Genomic DNA, 17,622 nt, shown 5'->3' with positions numbered 1-17,622 from the left:
ATGATGCTCTGCGTACCCCTCTAGTGTCAGTATTGGAAGTGTCAGGGACGGCATGTCAATATATGCTCGTAACGTGTATTGTGTTGGAAGTTTAGGTTTAGACAACAAAAGTACTTAGTTAGGTTTAGGAAAAGTAGTTGGAAATAACTTAATTGACTAACAACACAAGACTACCAAGTAACTAATGACTCACTTGACTAGCGAGTAACTTGACAATCAACTCACAGGAATCAACTGTTAAAACGTACAACACAAGATAAATGTTTTGGAAAGATATTAGACATTTAAATACTAAGCATATTAACAGAAAGGAAAATGTTTTTTGACAATTTAAGATTGAGAGTTCAGAGTTCTTAAGAGTACAGGAAATAATCTCTTTTAACATCTGACAAATTTTGACCTCTATAAATGATTGCAGGACAATTTGAGGAGATGTATGTATACAAATGCTTTATCTTTGCTTTATACATTTTCTTAAGAACAAAAAAGTATTACCTAACCTCCTATATTTGTGGGGATATTTTACGTGAAAACAGTGATAATATGTCATAAATCAGGCCATTATCCATCTGCTTCCTTTCTTTCTTTGTGATCTGAAGCTAACAAAGGCAGGTGTTGCCAATGAGTTCATTAGTAAACTGCAGAGTAAGTAATTTCATGGATTCATGTTTTTTTTGAAAACAAACCCACTAGAGCTTCTGCCAGATGTCATTATATATAATTACATTACAGATGAACTCATACAGCCTTTTGAAAAAAAATATTATATGTATATATATATATATATATATATATATATATATATATATATATATATATATATACACATATATATATATAACAAAGTAATGAATCTAAAATCTTATCATGGACCACCTGGCAGAGTATGATTTGTGCTTTTCTGAGCTAGAGGTGAATTAATGAAATAAATGTGTAGCCAAGGAGGAAGGACAGAAATAGCACTCTCTGAGTTCACTGCTGCTGTTGGACTCTCTTTAAAAATGCATAGCTTGATAAAACCTGACCAGCATGTTAAATCAGGTTTCAAGCTGATTTTTCCGCTGCTGTGGCGTGACCCCCTACGTTGTCCAAGCTGCTGTAATCATTTGAGGCGGAATGGTGGAAAACTTCAGCCAATATTAACTGCATGTAGCATGGATGTCAGAGGGAAATTGCACCTTGCCAAGCTACATTTGATTTTTTATGAATTCTCTGTACAGTTGAGAATGTCACTGTGTCAGTTCACAGGCCACTCTCCAAATCTCCCAAGAAATAACACTTTAAATAAGCAAGACTGCAGGGCTACAAACTAACTCAGACTCTTGGTTCTTCTAAATTTAGGCTTAAAAGTATTCAATTTACCACTGCATTTTGTAAGAATCAAATTGCAACATCATGACATTGACATTTTGCATGTTTGAGTATCCTCCTGGAGACTCAAAACAGTATAATAACTTTGGTAATCGCCTGACTTTTTATCAAGCACCTTTATGAGGTTTTAGTTATTGACAAAATACTAATTAACAAATAAAAAAATACACTTAAAAATAAACTGATTAAATTTATATCAGTCTCACCTTATTTTTGGGGGTTAGTGTCAAGTACAAAAAATGATGGCATGCTGACACATGATACTAAGATGGTGAACATGGTAAATATGTTTCTTGCTACATGTAATACTGTTAGTATTAAGGGCAGCCTCACAGAGCTGCTTGCATAGCTGTAGACTCTTAGTCTTATTATATTGCCTTTTGAAGCAGTGTTAATTGTCTTCTTTTTTAAAGGTGCAATACATATAAACTTGCCTTGTTCAGCCTTGCCACAACATGACGCCATCACTGCAAAACAACTTTTTAATTTAATTGTTTCACATTAAAAACACACACTGAATGCTGCATCACAAAATGAGAAAACGCTGTCCTGCGATAACAATTGAAGCCAAAGTAGAGCGAAGAATCAGCCAGTGTCGTTACCACCAAGAGAAGTGAGACAGGTTTGTCTCACAACCCTGCAGACCGGCAGTCCGTCTGAAGCCACTACATAAGATAGTACACACAGACAGCAGGTTGAGCCACAGATGGGAAATCATAATTCAAATAATCTCACAAAGCACTTGAATTCATTCCTACCTGTATTGTACATTACCATGATGACAGAGACCAAGCTAGGATGATCGTGGACTCATATACACTAAATCTTCCACTTGTCTCACACAAGCTTTTGGTGTGAAGCCGTATATGTAACTTTTGTTTCCGAGGAGACTGAAAGATCAGAGAGACCTGTATTGGAAAGGAAGCCTGGTGCTCATACAAAGGTGTGTCCTTCGTGGTTAGCATGACATTCAACTTCCCCTTAAAATGCTACTGCCTGTTACATAACATTCTCACCTAAAGAGTAACATTATGAAAAAAATGTGACGAATATGGAGTCACTTCTGCACCTGGAGTGAATGTTTTACTGAATTTCTTTTAGATTAAATCTGATTCAGGTATAAATGCGTGTTACCCGTTTTTATGAGAAAGAAAACACTGATATATCACACCACGTCACAGCAGACCCTGCATTTAAAAAACACATATAACTGAACCCTCCTCATGGTGCTTTGTTATCATTTTTTTTGTGAAAGACAAAATGATGCCACCTTTGTTGAAGTGGTAATACCTGTCTGAAATGACATTCTCTTGATAAAATAATGGTTTGACAACAGTCTGGGCATATTCATTTGTAGCAGTGTTTTGTACATGGCTGTCTGGCAGGCAAATCAATTCAGATTCTACCTCTTAGCTGTGTGCGCGGTAGAGGCGCAGCCGCTAGAAGCCAGTAATTAATCCATATAAATGAACAGTAGGAGTATGACATCCCTTAAAGATGTCTGTAGGGAACAACTTACCACCCCTGAAATCACATAGCAAACATGCCTTTTAGTAAACTGACTAAACTGAAACATTCTTGTGAAAGAAATATGCAAAATGCAGAAAATATTCAAATTTCACTATTTTCAGTGATTCAATTTTTTTTTTCACTCAAGAATGCTCATACATCATCAACCACCTTCCCCTTCAAGCCAATTTACTTAGAAATTATAAATTGCTCTTAAGAATAGATTTCCGAAGGTATAGTCTCATCTGAACTATGATTTCAAACAACCATATGTTCAATCTGTACATTCGAAGTTTGATATCTCATCTGGGCCTTTGTCACCGGCCTGTCCTGAAGATAGAGAAAGACAAATGGCACACATGTACAGCTAAGCAACACTGCAGTCCAGCGTATGCATCAGCAAAGAGAGCAAGATAGATTGACGCATGCAGTTCAAAACCAGGTTTGTACAGTTCATTTGGCAGTGAGCGACATATTAATGTGTTTGTTACATAGATATGCTGCACAGGGGGTGAGCCCCCTTTATGGGTAGCTGTCCCACCCAGTCTTTGATTTTCTGTGTGAGTGTATGTGGAGACACAGACCCCACTGCAGGTCTGGAACAATGGAGGCCATCATCCCACCACAGTATAGTGCAGGCTGACAGAGAGGGCCAATAAGTCCAGCCGACAGCTCTTTAATCCCCATTTGTGCCTCAGACAAGGCGGTTTGACACAGTGCAGCGCTGTCCTTAGGCCAATCCCTGTTCTTGTCCTCTCCTCCCCTGTTAGGGACCTGCAGGATGCCCTAACAGAGGATGTGGCGCCACCAAGTGGAGGCAGCCTTTGGATGTGTGTGGCTCTGAGGGACAAGGGGGGAGGGCCTCAGCAGGCAATCTCCTCCAGGGTGCCCAGCGTTGTCTGCAGGGGGACTGTCACAGTGTGGCTGATGGACTCTGAGTGGTTTGCCACTGGGTCACAGGAACTCTGGGGAAAAAAGATTGAAAGAGTCTTAGTGCTCGTTCAGACTAGAGAGTGGCGAAGCAACGTTCATTTGGTCATCCCTGTGAAATAAGTGTTTCTGGTGAGCAGGTGACTACTTGTTGAGCTAATTGCCATACTTTTTGGGCTGGAGAGCTAGACACTAAAACGCTAACACGATAACTAGCCGGCATCATGCCAGCACAAACAAGTCAGAATAGATTGGTCGTTAAAGGGACAATAAGTTAACGCGTTTTATTCAAAAGATGTGTTTTACCATCGAGTTTTGTACTGGAGGAGTTTATACTCTGCTAATATGCTTTAATTTGATACAGTAACGTCCTGTATGTTAGACTCTCTGCCTCTCTAGTAGTCAAGAAATTATCAAATTATGGCACAGCAGGTGTTTTTATTTATTTATGCTTATTCAGGAGGGTGCAGAGTGCTGCCTCTGACCATCAGTGGCTTACTTAATGTTCCTTTGCAAACAGCTGAATAGTAATGTCCGTTGATATTCTTTTAATTATAACATGGCACTTCCTACTCATACCCAGCAGATACCACCATGCAAACGCCACCACAACCTGCTCCCAAAAGAGTCCACCCCGCTGTTTGGATTCTCTGAGAACTCCTTCAAAGGAGCATGCAAAATTGGCATGCTACTGTCGGTCTGAATACAGTCTTAGATTTGTTAGGGTGCTATCTGACGTGCTTGTGTGGAGGAATAACGATAGGGCAAGGTTTGATATGCATGGTCAGAGTGCGTGAAATTACCCTCAACACGGCACTCTGGGAGGAAAATTGACAAGTGTGGGGTCAAAGGCCACTCTTACCACATCCTCTCCATGACTCTCCTCCTCCTCCTCTCTGCTCAGTAAATCCAATAGTCTGTCTTTCACCACCTGCAGATTGGGAAATAAAAGTCAGAAAAGCATCACTTAGTCTTTTTCTTCTTTGAAGTCAAATGTTCCTATATATATATATATATATATATATATATATATATATATATATATATATATATATATAAATAATAAATGAAGAGAGCTGCTATAACAGAAGCTCTCTTCATTTATATATATATATATATATAGGAACATTTGACTTCAAAGAAGAAAAAGTAATTTGGTTGCATATGGCAAAAAATACACTATCACAATTATTTGAGCATGCAAACTGTTAAATGTATCTTTAGAGCTGCTTATGTCAGCGACATGAGGGTTTCTTATCCCCATTACTCTATTATGGCCATTAAAGAAAATAAATAATTGAAATTACTTTTCCTCTGTATTTCCAAACCCTCGGGGAGACAAAGACTATTATGTGCTTGCCAGAACCCTGTGCAGCTGAAGGCAGCAAAAGAAGCTCTAAAGAGAGCCACATAGTAGAGCAAACGTAATGAAAAAGGCACCAGCACACATTCCTTCATCTCAGGCCGGCTCTGAAGTAAATCTAGCTCTTTGTATCAAATCTGCTTTTTGTCTCAGTGACATTGCTTCTGTTGTCAGCCTTCATGGTCAACGGATGCTCTAGCTCTTTACTTGAAAAACAAAAAACGAGAGCTATCAAAGTTAATGCACCAAGTGTAGAGAAGCGGGTGTGGGTGTAATTAGATATTTCGACAGAAAACAAGTGTAAAAACAGCATTTTAAGACCAACCTCATAAGCATAGTCAAACAGCTCTAGGATGGTCAGGATGCTGGCTCCAATGAACAGACCCATCTGGCCTCCAATATCACCTGTAGACGAAGGCCACAGCCACAGTTACACAAAGAGAAATAGAATAGGTTATAGGTATACAGCGTTAATCCTGAATCCGGCCTAAAGAAACAGATCCTAAACTCGATCGTTTATTTGCACTTGTCAAGTTTAAGTCAATTTATGGGGGTCTATGTTTGCTTTACTCCCACAAGATTTCCAAATATCACTGCTTTAGTTAATTACTTGGTTAATACTGAACGAATTTACAGCAAAACACAAAAAAAAAAAAATTAGCAAATGCAATAAAGTAAAAATGTATCTCTCTGCCAGTATGTCACAGAGAAATGTTATTAATGATTCGTCACACACACCATGACCATCCAATCAGACATCTTTAAATGATCTCATCTAGCAGCATTACTGTGGCTAATGTGACAGGTTCCAGTTTTGGTAAAATAAAGTTAACATTGAGTAAAACTTACCCAGCAAGCCTGCCACCTCGTAAGCTTTCTTTTGCTCGATGGTCTCATAGTTCAAAGCCTCAAAGAACACATCCAACACTAAGATGTTGTCTCTGCAATAAGGAAAATTAGGCATTAGTCCTGAAGAATCCAGCACCAGAAGATCACTTGGCAAGCAACAGTCCATCCATTTTCTACAAGGCTGAGCAGCCAGGCAACACAACCACTGTGTGGGAGGATGAAATGTGCAGAAGCTCAGCTTTTCACAGAGATTCCAGTTCTTTAAATTCATCATTAAAAGTGCTATAGGACACAATGTGGGCAGCAAAGAGGCTCAGATCCTCTCCGTGGCGAGTTTGAATCTTTCTCCCATTTAAAGTGTTTCCTCTGGATGCCCAGCTGTCCCTCACATCAGGTAGTGGAGACTCTAAGTCACGGGTTGGTGTAAGTGTGAATGGTGTATTGACAATGAATGTGGTAATAAAACGCCACAATAATGATCAGCTGCACTCATTAAAGGACATTCACCATTGTTTTTTAATTTGTTTCCTTTTTATTTCATTGTAAAACATCACAAATAATTAGAACACTCATGAAATGTGTGATTTGTCTTTTACTGACCTGCATATCTTTGGGAATTAGGATTGTTCTTAAATTGGACAACATTTTTGGTTATCTGTCATTAACAAGAGGGATTGTAGGAGCTCCTTGATTAGTCATTAATTAACACCCCAAAAATATTAATCAAGTTCTTATCTGTGAATGAGTGTTCCAGGAGTGTGGCCATGTTTTGGTTCAATAAGTAGGTTTAAAGTTAAGCTATTTTTATATTAATTCTATGCTTTTAGCATATGGGGAGTTCTATTTTTCATCCTCGCATTACAAGCAGTATCAATGCATCCTTTGGTGGTTTAGAACTTTGTTACTTGCTACTTACGTGATGTACTTCTCCGACCTGTTGAACTTCTTCTGCAGGTAGCGGGCCGAGGTCTTGCTGGGGATTTTGACCATGGACAGCTCTTTGTTGTAGCGGGTCATGTTGCATGGTGTCCTGCACATGCAGTTACTGCTCTCCACAGCTGACAGTTTAGCTTCACGCATGGGGAGGAGCGATGGAAAGGGGAAAGGCGTTATATCGGAGGGGTTAAAATGGAATGAGATTTGGGAGGATGGGTTGAGGATGATGAACACAAGGAAAAAATCTCTTTTAGACAGAAATTGAGACTTTTCCTTATATAGTCCAAGATATATTGAGATTTCCACTTTAAAGGCAGACAATATCCGGTTAGCATTGTGACCGTTAAATATTTTGCCAGTTTAACTAAGGCCTCCACCCCTATGTTATATCCAACTGGCAGACTGAAGTCTTCCCTTCTATTTGGAGAACTTCTGCCCAGACTCAGCTAGTCACTAGTATATTAATAAAATGCAATGAAAGAGGAGAGTCATCTGCACAAATCAAACAATCTCTAAATCATTCTAATATGTCCTGAAAAAACGAGCACACTGAACACAAAACATATATGTTATTAAAACTCTAAGATATGCAAAATATCAAATTTGATAAAATCAACAGGTGCCAAATGATTAAGTGACAGACAAACATCACAAGTTGCTATATCTTATAAAATAGTCTAAATCAATTTACTTAATAATACATTAAGGTCACTGTAAACTCACTTTAAGCTTCTCAATATTTACATCTTTTTTAACCATTGATGGATAGAAAAATGCCAAATGTTTGCCGGCTTCAGCTCCTCAAATGTGAGGATTTGTGAGTTTTTTTTATAATTGGAAATTGAATATATAAGGAAAACAATCAATTTTTAGAACTTGCACTCTGTATTTTCTGACATTTTATAGACAAAATGACCATTCATTATTTGGGGAAAATTATCAAAACATAAATTGATAATGAAAGTAATCATGACCTGCAGCGGAAAATAAAAATATTTATCAAAGCTTAAAATGATTGAGTAATTTAGAGTTCAATGTTTTTTCATGATGTTCTTTTTACCATTTATCTATTTTTTTGGTATCTCAACAAGACTACAGTGAACTTCAAACCTTATTAATGTGAAATGACATTATGTTATGACCACAGCCAATTACTTTTAATTAGACAAATCTGTGTGTTAGTGTCAGCTGTACGTCAATGCTTTATCACGGTGGATAAATATTTAACTAAACAGATCTGAAGCGTGTGAAGCTTTGTATTTACAGCCTCAGGCCTCAGCCTCAGCCTCAGAAATCTGACCACCGTTTCTGGAAACTGATTTCAGATTATGAAAACACATACATACAATTAGAATACACAATTGCACACATGGCCCCCTTCATACTGCGCCTTAAGTCAGGCGGATGTTTACTCCATAAAAGCCTGAACGACAGTATAAGTCAATGTCACTGGCAAAGTCACAATATATAAAGCAGCAAATACAAACACACCCTCAAGCAGCATCCGTGAAAACAGCCTTCAACCTGACAGAGACTAAGTCCTGATGCAGAAATGCCAGGCTATATTCACGGTTCTGCTTTGGCAGTTTAGAGAGAGAGAAAAAAACTCAACTAAAATGCATTGGATGATTACATGTAAAGCCAACAGCCAACACCAACTCTCTCACAGTGACTGTAATGTTAAGCGACACAGGCTTTTCAAATATAGCTCCATCAGAAGCCTCTCCAGCACTGAGGATGCTCACACTCCCCATAAATCACTTTCCTAAGCTGAATTTATGAAGTTGCACGGATTTAATAGAAATCTAATGAGTCGTCTCTCTCTACCGAAAAATTCTTAAATGGATTTAAAAATCGAAAAACCCTAATTCTAGAAAGAAGAAGTTAGTATCATCAGAATTATTTCTCACTGCGGCAGCTCTGTGGCAGACCCGCAGATCACAGAGAACCAGGCAGCTTTCCCCTACGGTGTACTAATAGCCGGTGAGACCACACAGTCACGTAATTGCAGGAGGAAATTTAATATGGCTTCTCTGTGGTCTCTCATTTTTATTCAAATGAGACATTATTGGATACACAGGAGCAAGGCCTCGTGCATTCAAATGATTGATTTCTTTTTCTAAGCCCCTCACCTTTGTCCACCACCCTCTCTCTTTTTCTCTTACACACATTTAAATCTAAAAGATCAAATTACCCTAATGCATGTCTTCATGATCATTTTAGTTTTTTCTCAATGTTAAAAAAACAACACTAATTTAAGACAGTTTTGGCAGGTTGAATCTTCTCTTTGGAAGCTATAACAATAATTGGAAATAATTGTGTTTTCTGTCTGTGTGTGATTAATGACTCAGATAAACTCCAAAACAAATGACTAGATAAGCAAGTTGTTCAGAGTCGAACAGATGCAGCTGTCTCCTATCACAAAGGGCTTTCAGAGCCATCTCCAAAACTTTAGCGACACAGTTATAGAGTGAGAAAAACCCAATCAAACTTTTTTGTGTGAAATGTTATTTGACGGCAATAGCAAATTGGCACTGCCTTTAAAACAAGAACTAATTTGCATTCAATGATCCAAACTATGTGTGTGTGTGTGATGGGATTGTGAAAGCCATACTTTTCAAAAAAATGAAGCCAATTACAGGGAAGAGAGAGAATATGAGCTGTCTGGAATGAGCACCAAAGCCTTGCAGTCTCATGCTGCAACAGTGTATCGTGTGGTATTGAGTACATGTTAATGGCACGGCGCTGAAATACACCGAATGCCCTTAAGGTTAGGAAGCCTGCGGCCTTGATACTGACTCCCTAAGTTTTGTTGCCCTGCTACATTGTTATGGAACGTCTCTGCTTTTCCAAGAAATAATTTTCCCCTTGCGGTGGGAGTGAGCAGAGAGACTGGCGTAGGAGGAGAAAAGTTTTTCTGATGTTGTTGTAACTCCCACTGGCAAACAGCTGAGGATGATACTACTTAGTAAGCCTTAGAATGAACCTATCAGTTGTGTATTATTTATGTTTTCACTGACTTGATTGAAGCTAATATGACCAAGAGTGGTCTTACTCTAGAATATGTTAAAGCATGCTATAATCCCTTAATTACTATGCAAGAAAATGTATTCATCTTGAGTGGGGCTCTTTCATCATAAAGCCTTGCCACAGCAACCACTTAAGTTTCCTAGTGAGTACCGGTATATATCCTTTAAATGGTCTGTGCGCCCACATTACAAAAAATTATTTATTTTTTATATTTATAATAAATAATATGTTTTATTTGTAGTTGAGGGTCGGATATCACCACGGCAACACTAGAAGGATGTATTGCAGGACAAATCATGCATTAATTATGTTCCCCCACTGTGTCCGAGTTCACAGCCTTTCATTTATTTTCCGATACAGAGCGACAGTGGGCTGCACCCACACTTTCAGATCTGTAGTCACATCCTTAACTTAACTTATAACAATCGACTTGTCTTGCAACTGAATTGGAGGCTACCGCTGTGCAATCACTTTGTTTATGTGCAATGAGAGTAGAGATTGCTTTGAACAGGTCTGCAGTCTAATTGCTTAGTTAGTGTTACTGAAAAGAAGGAAACTACTCTTAATTGAAGGGAAAATTTCACACCTATTATGGTGATGTCAAATCAGTTTTAAAGGTAAATGCATTGAATTCCTCAGTGCTTGTTATATTGCCAGAGAAAGCTCAGTTTACAGCTGCAAAATCTGTTGTTCTTCCTGCATCCAGCATAGATGTTTGACGTTACAGTAGTCATTGCAGCTTGGTGGCAAGGAAGATTTACATCTAATTTAGCTTGGATTTCTAGTCTCTGTCACTGGGTAGCCAGGTGGCGTGCATGCGCTACGCCGCTCAAAAACAGAACAGAACTGCCTTTATGGAAGTATGTTATGTTCAATTTGGATGCCCCAACCCCTTTACGTGGGCCCGTAAAATGTGTATGTGCTTTTATGTCCTTTAACAAGCTGGCAACATGCCCGGCATGCACCCCAATGCATGCTGGGACAGGCTGTAGCCTTACTTGACCTTTTAACACAATAATCAAGTAGGAAACAGATAAGAAACAGCTTTCTCTTCATGATTCCGCTGCTTTGGAAGGCTAAACCCTTGACTTTTAAACACCTTTCAAGAATCTAATTTGGATAAAATCACAAAGAAACCTTCTTATCTGAATTTCATGATTCTCTCTCTCTCTCTCTGTGTACGTCTTTTGCAAAAGGTAAAATAGTACACTGAGACATTAGGGAATTTTCCTCAAAATAAAAAGAATCAGTTCAATGTCTTAAAACAGCTGGACGAGTCAACATTAAATAAAACTGACAAAGTTAATATAAAATCTTGAGTGTGATAGGATGGCGCAAAGGCTGCAAAAAACCTCTTACAAGGCTGTTTAATTTACCTCAAGGAAGGAAATATGACCCATTATCTATCTGACCACCCATCCATTAAATTGTCTGCTCTGATGTTGGTTACAGACTTGATGAGCTCTTCACACACAAGGGGAAATATTGAGATGAATCCTGTTCTCTTGATAAATCAGAAAGTTAAGTAGTGACACAGACACTTTCCTCCATTTATATGTTGTACTGGAAGTGCTTTGGCAAGTTGTGTTATAGAATTATTCCTTGACTTTGAAATTTCCTTTTTAAATGATGACGGACAGAGAGGACAGACAGTAAAAAGGTGGCTATCACCCGTTACCAAAGTAGACTTGTTTCCTACCACAGTGCTTTGGCATTCATGATGATATACTTTCGTCGCTCTTAAGTTGAGCTGATCAAGCTTAAAATTCTCTGTGGTGTTGCTCATCTTTAAAGCAGGTTTAGCATAAAAGCTCTGTATAAACAGGGAAAAACGATAATCCTAATCCATTGCCAAGCAAATAATGATATGTAAACCAGAAAATACAGCATGTGTGTTTGTCTTCATGACTCATGTTCATGAGGTTGTGTATATGCAGACTTACCAAGTGCAGGCTCGGCGCAGTCTTTGTACTGCTCAGGCGTGCAGTAAGAAGCATCGCCTAAGAACAGGTTAAATGAGGAGGAATTAGTCAATGGTAGTGTTTACACTAAGTGCTTAAAAGACGAAGATGATGAATCTAGAAAGAATATGTGAGGCGCAGCACCTTTATCCTGCCAGACACATAATCCCAGTTTTTTTTTTAATGCCAACAGCTAATCCTGTATTGACTTGTGATATCCATGTGAGGCCTCCCAATGCAGTCTTATCTTACATAAAATACTGCAACCTTGCTAAAACTCTGTTACTCTTTGCACGGTCAATAAACCCCCAAATGTGCCTTTTTCTTGTGCTAAACTCAGACCAGCAGTGGTGCTTACCAGGCATGTGCACCATCCTGCAGTTGCAGTTCTCTACGATGTAGCGTGTTTCACAGTCGATCCTGCAGGCAGTTACACTGTAGACCTGGAAAAAGCCCGACTCCAGAGCCTTTGATTCGCACTCTCCCCACGGGGGAGGCAGGTAGGTCAGCTGCAGGTGAGAAAACATGGTGTGCAGGGTTAGTAAGGATTTTCTCTAAAACACATACACACTAGAGTTTCTGCAGTGTTTTTAAGCCTTTTTCTTAATACCGCATATAATGCGATTGAATGCCTTTTTCACAGTTATACTGGTCAAAGAATGTCGGATAACCTATAGAGACAATAGGTTTTATCATTGCCATCGCTCTGCTCCAGCACTTTCCAGTGTCCCCCTCTCCACTATCCATCCATCCATCCATTTTCCGTAACCTGCTTATCCAGTTAAGGGTCGCAGGGGTGCTGGAGCCGATCTCAGCTGTCAATGGGCGAAGGCAGGGTACACCCTGGACAGGTCGCCAGTCTGTCGCAGGGCTGACATATAGAGACAAACAACCATTCACACTCACATTCACACCTACGGGCAATTTAGAGTCTTCAATGCACCTAAGCTGCATGTCTTTGGACTGTGGGAGGAAGCCGGAGAACCCGGAGAGAACCCACGCTGACACAGGGAGAACATGCAAACTCCACACAGAAGGTTGTCCAGCCCGGGAATTGAACCCGGGCCCCTCTTGCTGTGAGGCGACAGTGCTAACCACTACACCACCGTGCAGCCCTCCTCTCCACTATGTTACTAGTATTCTCCTGTCTGTGTCCGTGAGTGATGCCATGGGCGTGGCTTCTCCACTTACTCTCCCGGCTCCTGGCTCCCTGATTGCTGCCAAGCTGTTTCACCGGCTCCAAGCAACACACCTGAAATACATCAACTCACCAGCCCAGCAGTATTTCAACACTGGCGTTCCTCCCAGCCCTTGTCAGATTGTCCTGTCGGCCACAGTGGTAGTCTTATGTTTCTGGCTGCCACTTGTGTTCCTGCTTTAGTGTATTATCTCCTTGTGTGTTTGTTGCTGTGCTTAATCCTGTTTTTCCCTTGTGCCTCAGTATCATCCATCTTCTTGTCAGCCAGCCTGCTTCCCCGTCCAACTTAACCCTCGCTCACCTTGCTCAGCTGGACCCGACATTCATCTTCACCCTCCCTGCCTCCGCTGTCACCAGCCATCATCACTGGTACTAGTTTATTAAGTGCTTTTCAATAAACCAGTTAAATTAGTTGTTAAATTAGTTGTTGTGTTCTGCGCTTGGGTCTATCATTTTAAACTAAATCATAACTTTTAAACAATTAGAAAGTATGTGAATGTATTGACATTAATATTCAATTTGTGTCAATACCAGCTGTATGGTATAGAACTCCTAGTATTCTAATTCATAACAGGATCTGGACCCAGGTACACTGCAGAAAATTGATTGATGGACTAACCAATTAAAAAAGTGAATCCAAGGTTTTGCTGTAAATAGACATTTGCCCACGAGTTGATTGAGCTTGCTTTAGGTCTGATTGTTCTGACTTAAACTCTCTCCAAAAAAAGGATTGAACAGCCTGCTAAATGCACAAGAGGTGCAACAGCCCGCAACCACAAACAAACAAAAGATAAAACTAATTTGACTGTATACATCAAGCAAGAAAACAAATTAAAGGACTTCTATCATGAGGTAAAAACAGAAATAGATATACTTATAATTAAATATATATACTATTGAAGTTTTTGGGATTTCCTTCCAACACAGTATTTTCTACAATTTAAATTTTTCATCTCAAAAATCTATTGATAATGTGGACAGATCCATACATCCACCCTCCCAATGCTTTCCTTAGTCCTTGAAAACCAGCCAATACAGAGCAGCAGAAGAGCCACACAATGAACCAGGCGGTGCGGAAAACAATTCAACAGATAGCCAGACTCTGTCAGAAAAATCCCATGCTGCCTAGCAATGGGAGAACAAAAACTCCAAATGTTCTCCTCCTGCTCCTGTGGCTGTGAGGACTGGGACAGCAGATGAAGAAGGAGGGACACTGGGTCGAGCAGTGTGGAGGCCCATCTGCTCCAAAACACAGGCAGCGTGCTCTAGCCCACACTCGGTATCCATCACCCATCACCCTCTGTTCCCCAGTTCCCTTCATTGTCATCACAATGTGTCCCAACTGAGGCTTCCTCTGCCAAAAGAGCTTTTTTTTTTTTTTTGGAAGAGGCAAAACACAACATCCTGCCAGGTGGAATTTGGCTGCAGTTTGCTTGTTAGCACTGACAGAATTTGAAACCCTGCCTCCCCATTCAGGCGATGTTGTATCTGTGCTTTTAGGGAGGTTGATGCTTTAGATCTTCAGATCACTTCACCAAAACTTAGGAAAATAAATTAAAACACAATCCAAACAGCAATCTAGCATGTCCAAAAGCCTCTAGTCATTTCTGGACACGGCTACTATGTCTCCTGTGATAATTAAACATGTCCTCCCTGAAGTGAAAAGCAAGTACAAGCAATGAATAACAACATCCAGATCCTATTAATTATATTGGGGACTAAAGAAAGGTGCTTCGGAGCAATGCTTAACCTTTAAAATCTTCTTCACACCTCAGTAATTCTTTGCCTCTTGCCTAATTAGAGTCAGCTATGGGTGATCGGAGATCTGATTATTTCTCTGTAATCAGATAATCCAAGGTGCTCAATATCACTTTTTTTTTTTTACTAAATTGGGACACATTGACCTGATTATGATCTATCTAATAAGAGACGAGGCCTGTGCCCTTCTCAGGGTGATAATAATCAATGTTCCATTCTCCTGGTCTACCAGAGCTATGCTTTAATTAGGCTTTACAAGTTGGTCAGCAGGCGACATTGTTAAAACAGTTGGATTTGTGAAAAGAGTGGGTTTTAATAAGGCCATTGTATCAGTGCTTGTTGGGTGAGCTGAAATGGAAAATGCAGAGCGCTGGTTTAAGCTGGACTTCAACATCAAAACAGTGTACAATGCCTCCCCCAAACAGTGAAGTTGTATTCTAAATACATGACTGTCCAAAATGTCATCACTTCATCATTTTATCCTATTAGACATTTGTGTAAATTTGTCATAATTAGCTATATAATTCTTGAGTTATGGCCGAAAACCTGTTTTGTGAGGTCACAGTGACCTTTGACCACCAAATTCTAATCAATTTAACCTTTAGTAAAGCGGCCATGGTATAATGGGGAGTTTCTTTTTAAATCCTTCCGAAGAATGGCTTTCTCAACCAAGGGAACACTGCTCTTTTAGCTTCAGTCAAAAGCCCAAAGAAGGGCTATTTCTATGTCTGGAGGGTTGAAATTTAAAAGTGCCTGCCTGCGTGTGAAGACACATTCAAACCCTTGCTACAGGCTTTGCACTTTGTGCATTCAGCTCACTTGATTGAGCTGCTTTGATCTAGGCCCAAAATGAATAGCCAAAATTAGCTCAATTAAAGTTTTTGTCAAAGTCATTTTCACAGGCAGACTGATTGGTATCCATTACAAAGATCCACTAATCACCAGGGCTTTTTGAAATGTGTTCCACAAGGCCCCATCCCAAGTCTCTGACCCAGATACTCTACACAATCATCATTATCAGGATTGTTTTTGAACATATTAAAAAGTGCCCTCCGGGTTTCTATAGAAGAAGAAGCCTAAAAAGACAGGTGGGAACATCTCGCAGCAGGATGTATTTTCCCAGACTTACTGTTACAAAATGCAATTGTGCATTCATTAGCTGGAGATTAATTTGCTGCATTCCCAACTGTGTGGGCTTGCGGATAGGGGCTCTGTTTTCGCAGCAGGCAGTTGGGGGACTGCCTTCCCCCCTGCCAGTCATAGAAGTGGGCTGAAAGATGACAGAAACTCTGGAGGCTCATTATCCGGGAGGCCGAACTTCACTGGATAGATCTCTTCGGCTTCCTTCCTGCCAACCGCAGAAGTGACTCTCCAGCACCACACTGAGTGTGATGTACAGTAGTGAGACGACTTTATAACTTCATTTTGTTTTAGTTATTGAAATCCAAACTGAACTCCTTTTTATGTAATTACAGTCACTCACATTCAGTGTGTTGGTAAGCAATTGAAAAAAACAGGTTACCCAAAGCAACATTTGAGAACATATTTACATGCAATGTAAAGCGGGTTACTGCAATCCCTAATCAGCAAAATGTTGCGTTTAATTTAACTTATTTCAGCAATAAGAGATAAGCAAAAATGTGATGGAAGCACAAACAAACGGTTCATGAGTTTGTCCATGGTATATGAATGCGCCTTTTTGTTGCAGACCTGGCTCACAGCCACACCTCCGTTTCTGTTATAAACACAAACACACATCTTACCACCTACACACTTGACCTCCATGCTAAATATCAGCCTCCCAAGGCATAAACTGTGGCTGCCAAAGGGTTGAGAAATGTTTGACCTATAGCTAACCCACGGAGTCAGCTATGGAGCTGCTGGTCACAGATAAACAATTTTTTAGAAACCTATTTTCATGGTCAAGAAATTTGGTTTCTCTACTCGTCTACCTTGTTTATAGAAACCTGGTTTCACTTTCTCATGATGTTTAAGAAATCAGCTTACTGGAAAAAACTGACTCAAGTACTTCAGCTGGCTATAATAAATACATTTGTGATACCAACACATAACGTGTTATGTTTTTATATGCTTTTTGGTATATGAAATGTGATCAACCCACAGAAAACTATTCCCCAACTCTGCAGTTCCCCTCATTTCTATGAAGATTTATAGCGCCTTTCAGCTCATTGTTTTTGGTTTTTATGGTTTATACATACAGCAGGCAGCTGTAAAAAAGCTCTAAAAACCCACTGTGAACAACCTGCCCAGCACCAAACTGCAGCACCACAAAGTTAGAAACTAGCTGGTAACCTGTAACATAGCATTCAGTGGCTATTATTTAGTAAAATATTACACTCACATTTGCCAGGTGCCCAGATTCCAAATTTATGCAAATGTGTCCGCATATCTGGATGAGTAAATAGTCAACTATTTGCTTTTGAGTCCCCCCATATTAATTTAAAAGGTGTTGAATTGTGTTCACAGCTTGTATCTGCCTCCTCAAAGTCAAAGTGGTTTCCAAAGGAACAAAAAAACAATTTATATGCCATGAAGTCAAGAAAATGAGGAGGAAATTTATTTGTCTTGAAATAAATCTATCTGCTAAGAGAATGGCAATCTGCTCTCACTGTTGAGTCAGACGATTCATTTTTTAAACTTGGGAGCAAGAAAGGGGAAAGAAAAAAACAGTCACAAAGGGAGACAGAACTAATAAC

The 17,622-nt window shown here is 39.6% G+C and overlaps 1 protein-coding gene across 2 annotated transcripts in view; it reads right to left on the bottom strand.

The window, feature by feature from the left end:
* Nucleotides 1-1,891: 1,891 nt before the first annotated feature.
* The window catches only part of asic2 (acid-sensing (proton-gated) ion channel 2), a 314,110-nt gene continuing 298,379 nt past the window's right edge, over nt 1,892-17,622 (bottom strand). For both annotated transcript variants that reach the window (XM_054606997.1, XM_054606996.1), the window contains 7 exons: nt 12,308-12,458; nt 11,932-11,988; nt 6,939-7,092; nt 6,023-6,114; nt 5,499-5,578; nt 4,673-4,741; nt 1,892-3,845 (listed from right to left, as the gene is read on the bottom strand). In XM_054606997.1, coding sequence (XP_054462972.1) covers nt 3,744-3,845; nt 4,673-4,741; nt 5,499-5,578; nt 6,023-6,114; nt 6,939-7,092; nt 11,932-11,988; nt 12,308-12,458 — 705 coding nt within the window. In that variant the 3' untranslated portion in view covers nt 1,892-3,743. The remainder of the gene's footprint in view (nt 3,846-4,672; nt 4,742-5,498; nt 5,579-6,022; nt 6,115-6,938; nt 7,093-11,931; nt 11,989-12,307; nt 12,459-17,622) is intronic.

The sequence above is a fragment of the Anoplopoma fimbria genome, chromosome 11 (genome assembly GCF_027596085.1).
Source record: "Anoplopoma fimbria isolate UVic2021 breed Golden Eagle Sablefish chromosome 11, Afim_UVic_2022, whole genome shotgun sequence".
Taxonomy (NCBI): Eukaryota; Metazoa; Chordata; class Actinopteri; order Perciformes; family Anoplopomatidae; genus Anoplopoma; species Anoplopoma fimbria.
Note: the sequence above shows the minus strand (reverse complement) of the source record. Positions and strands in the feature narration are given on the sequence as shown.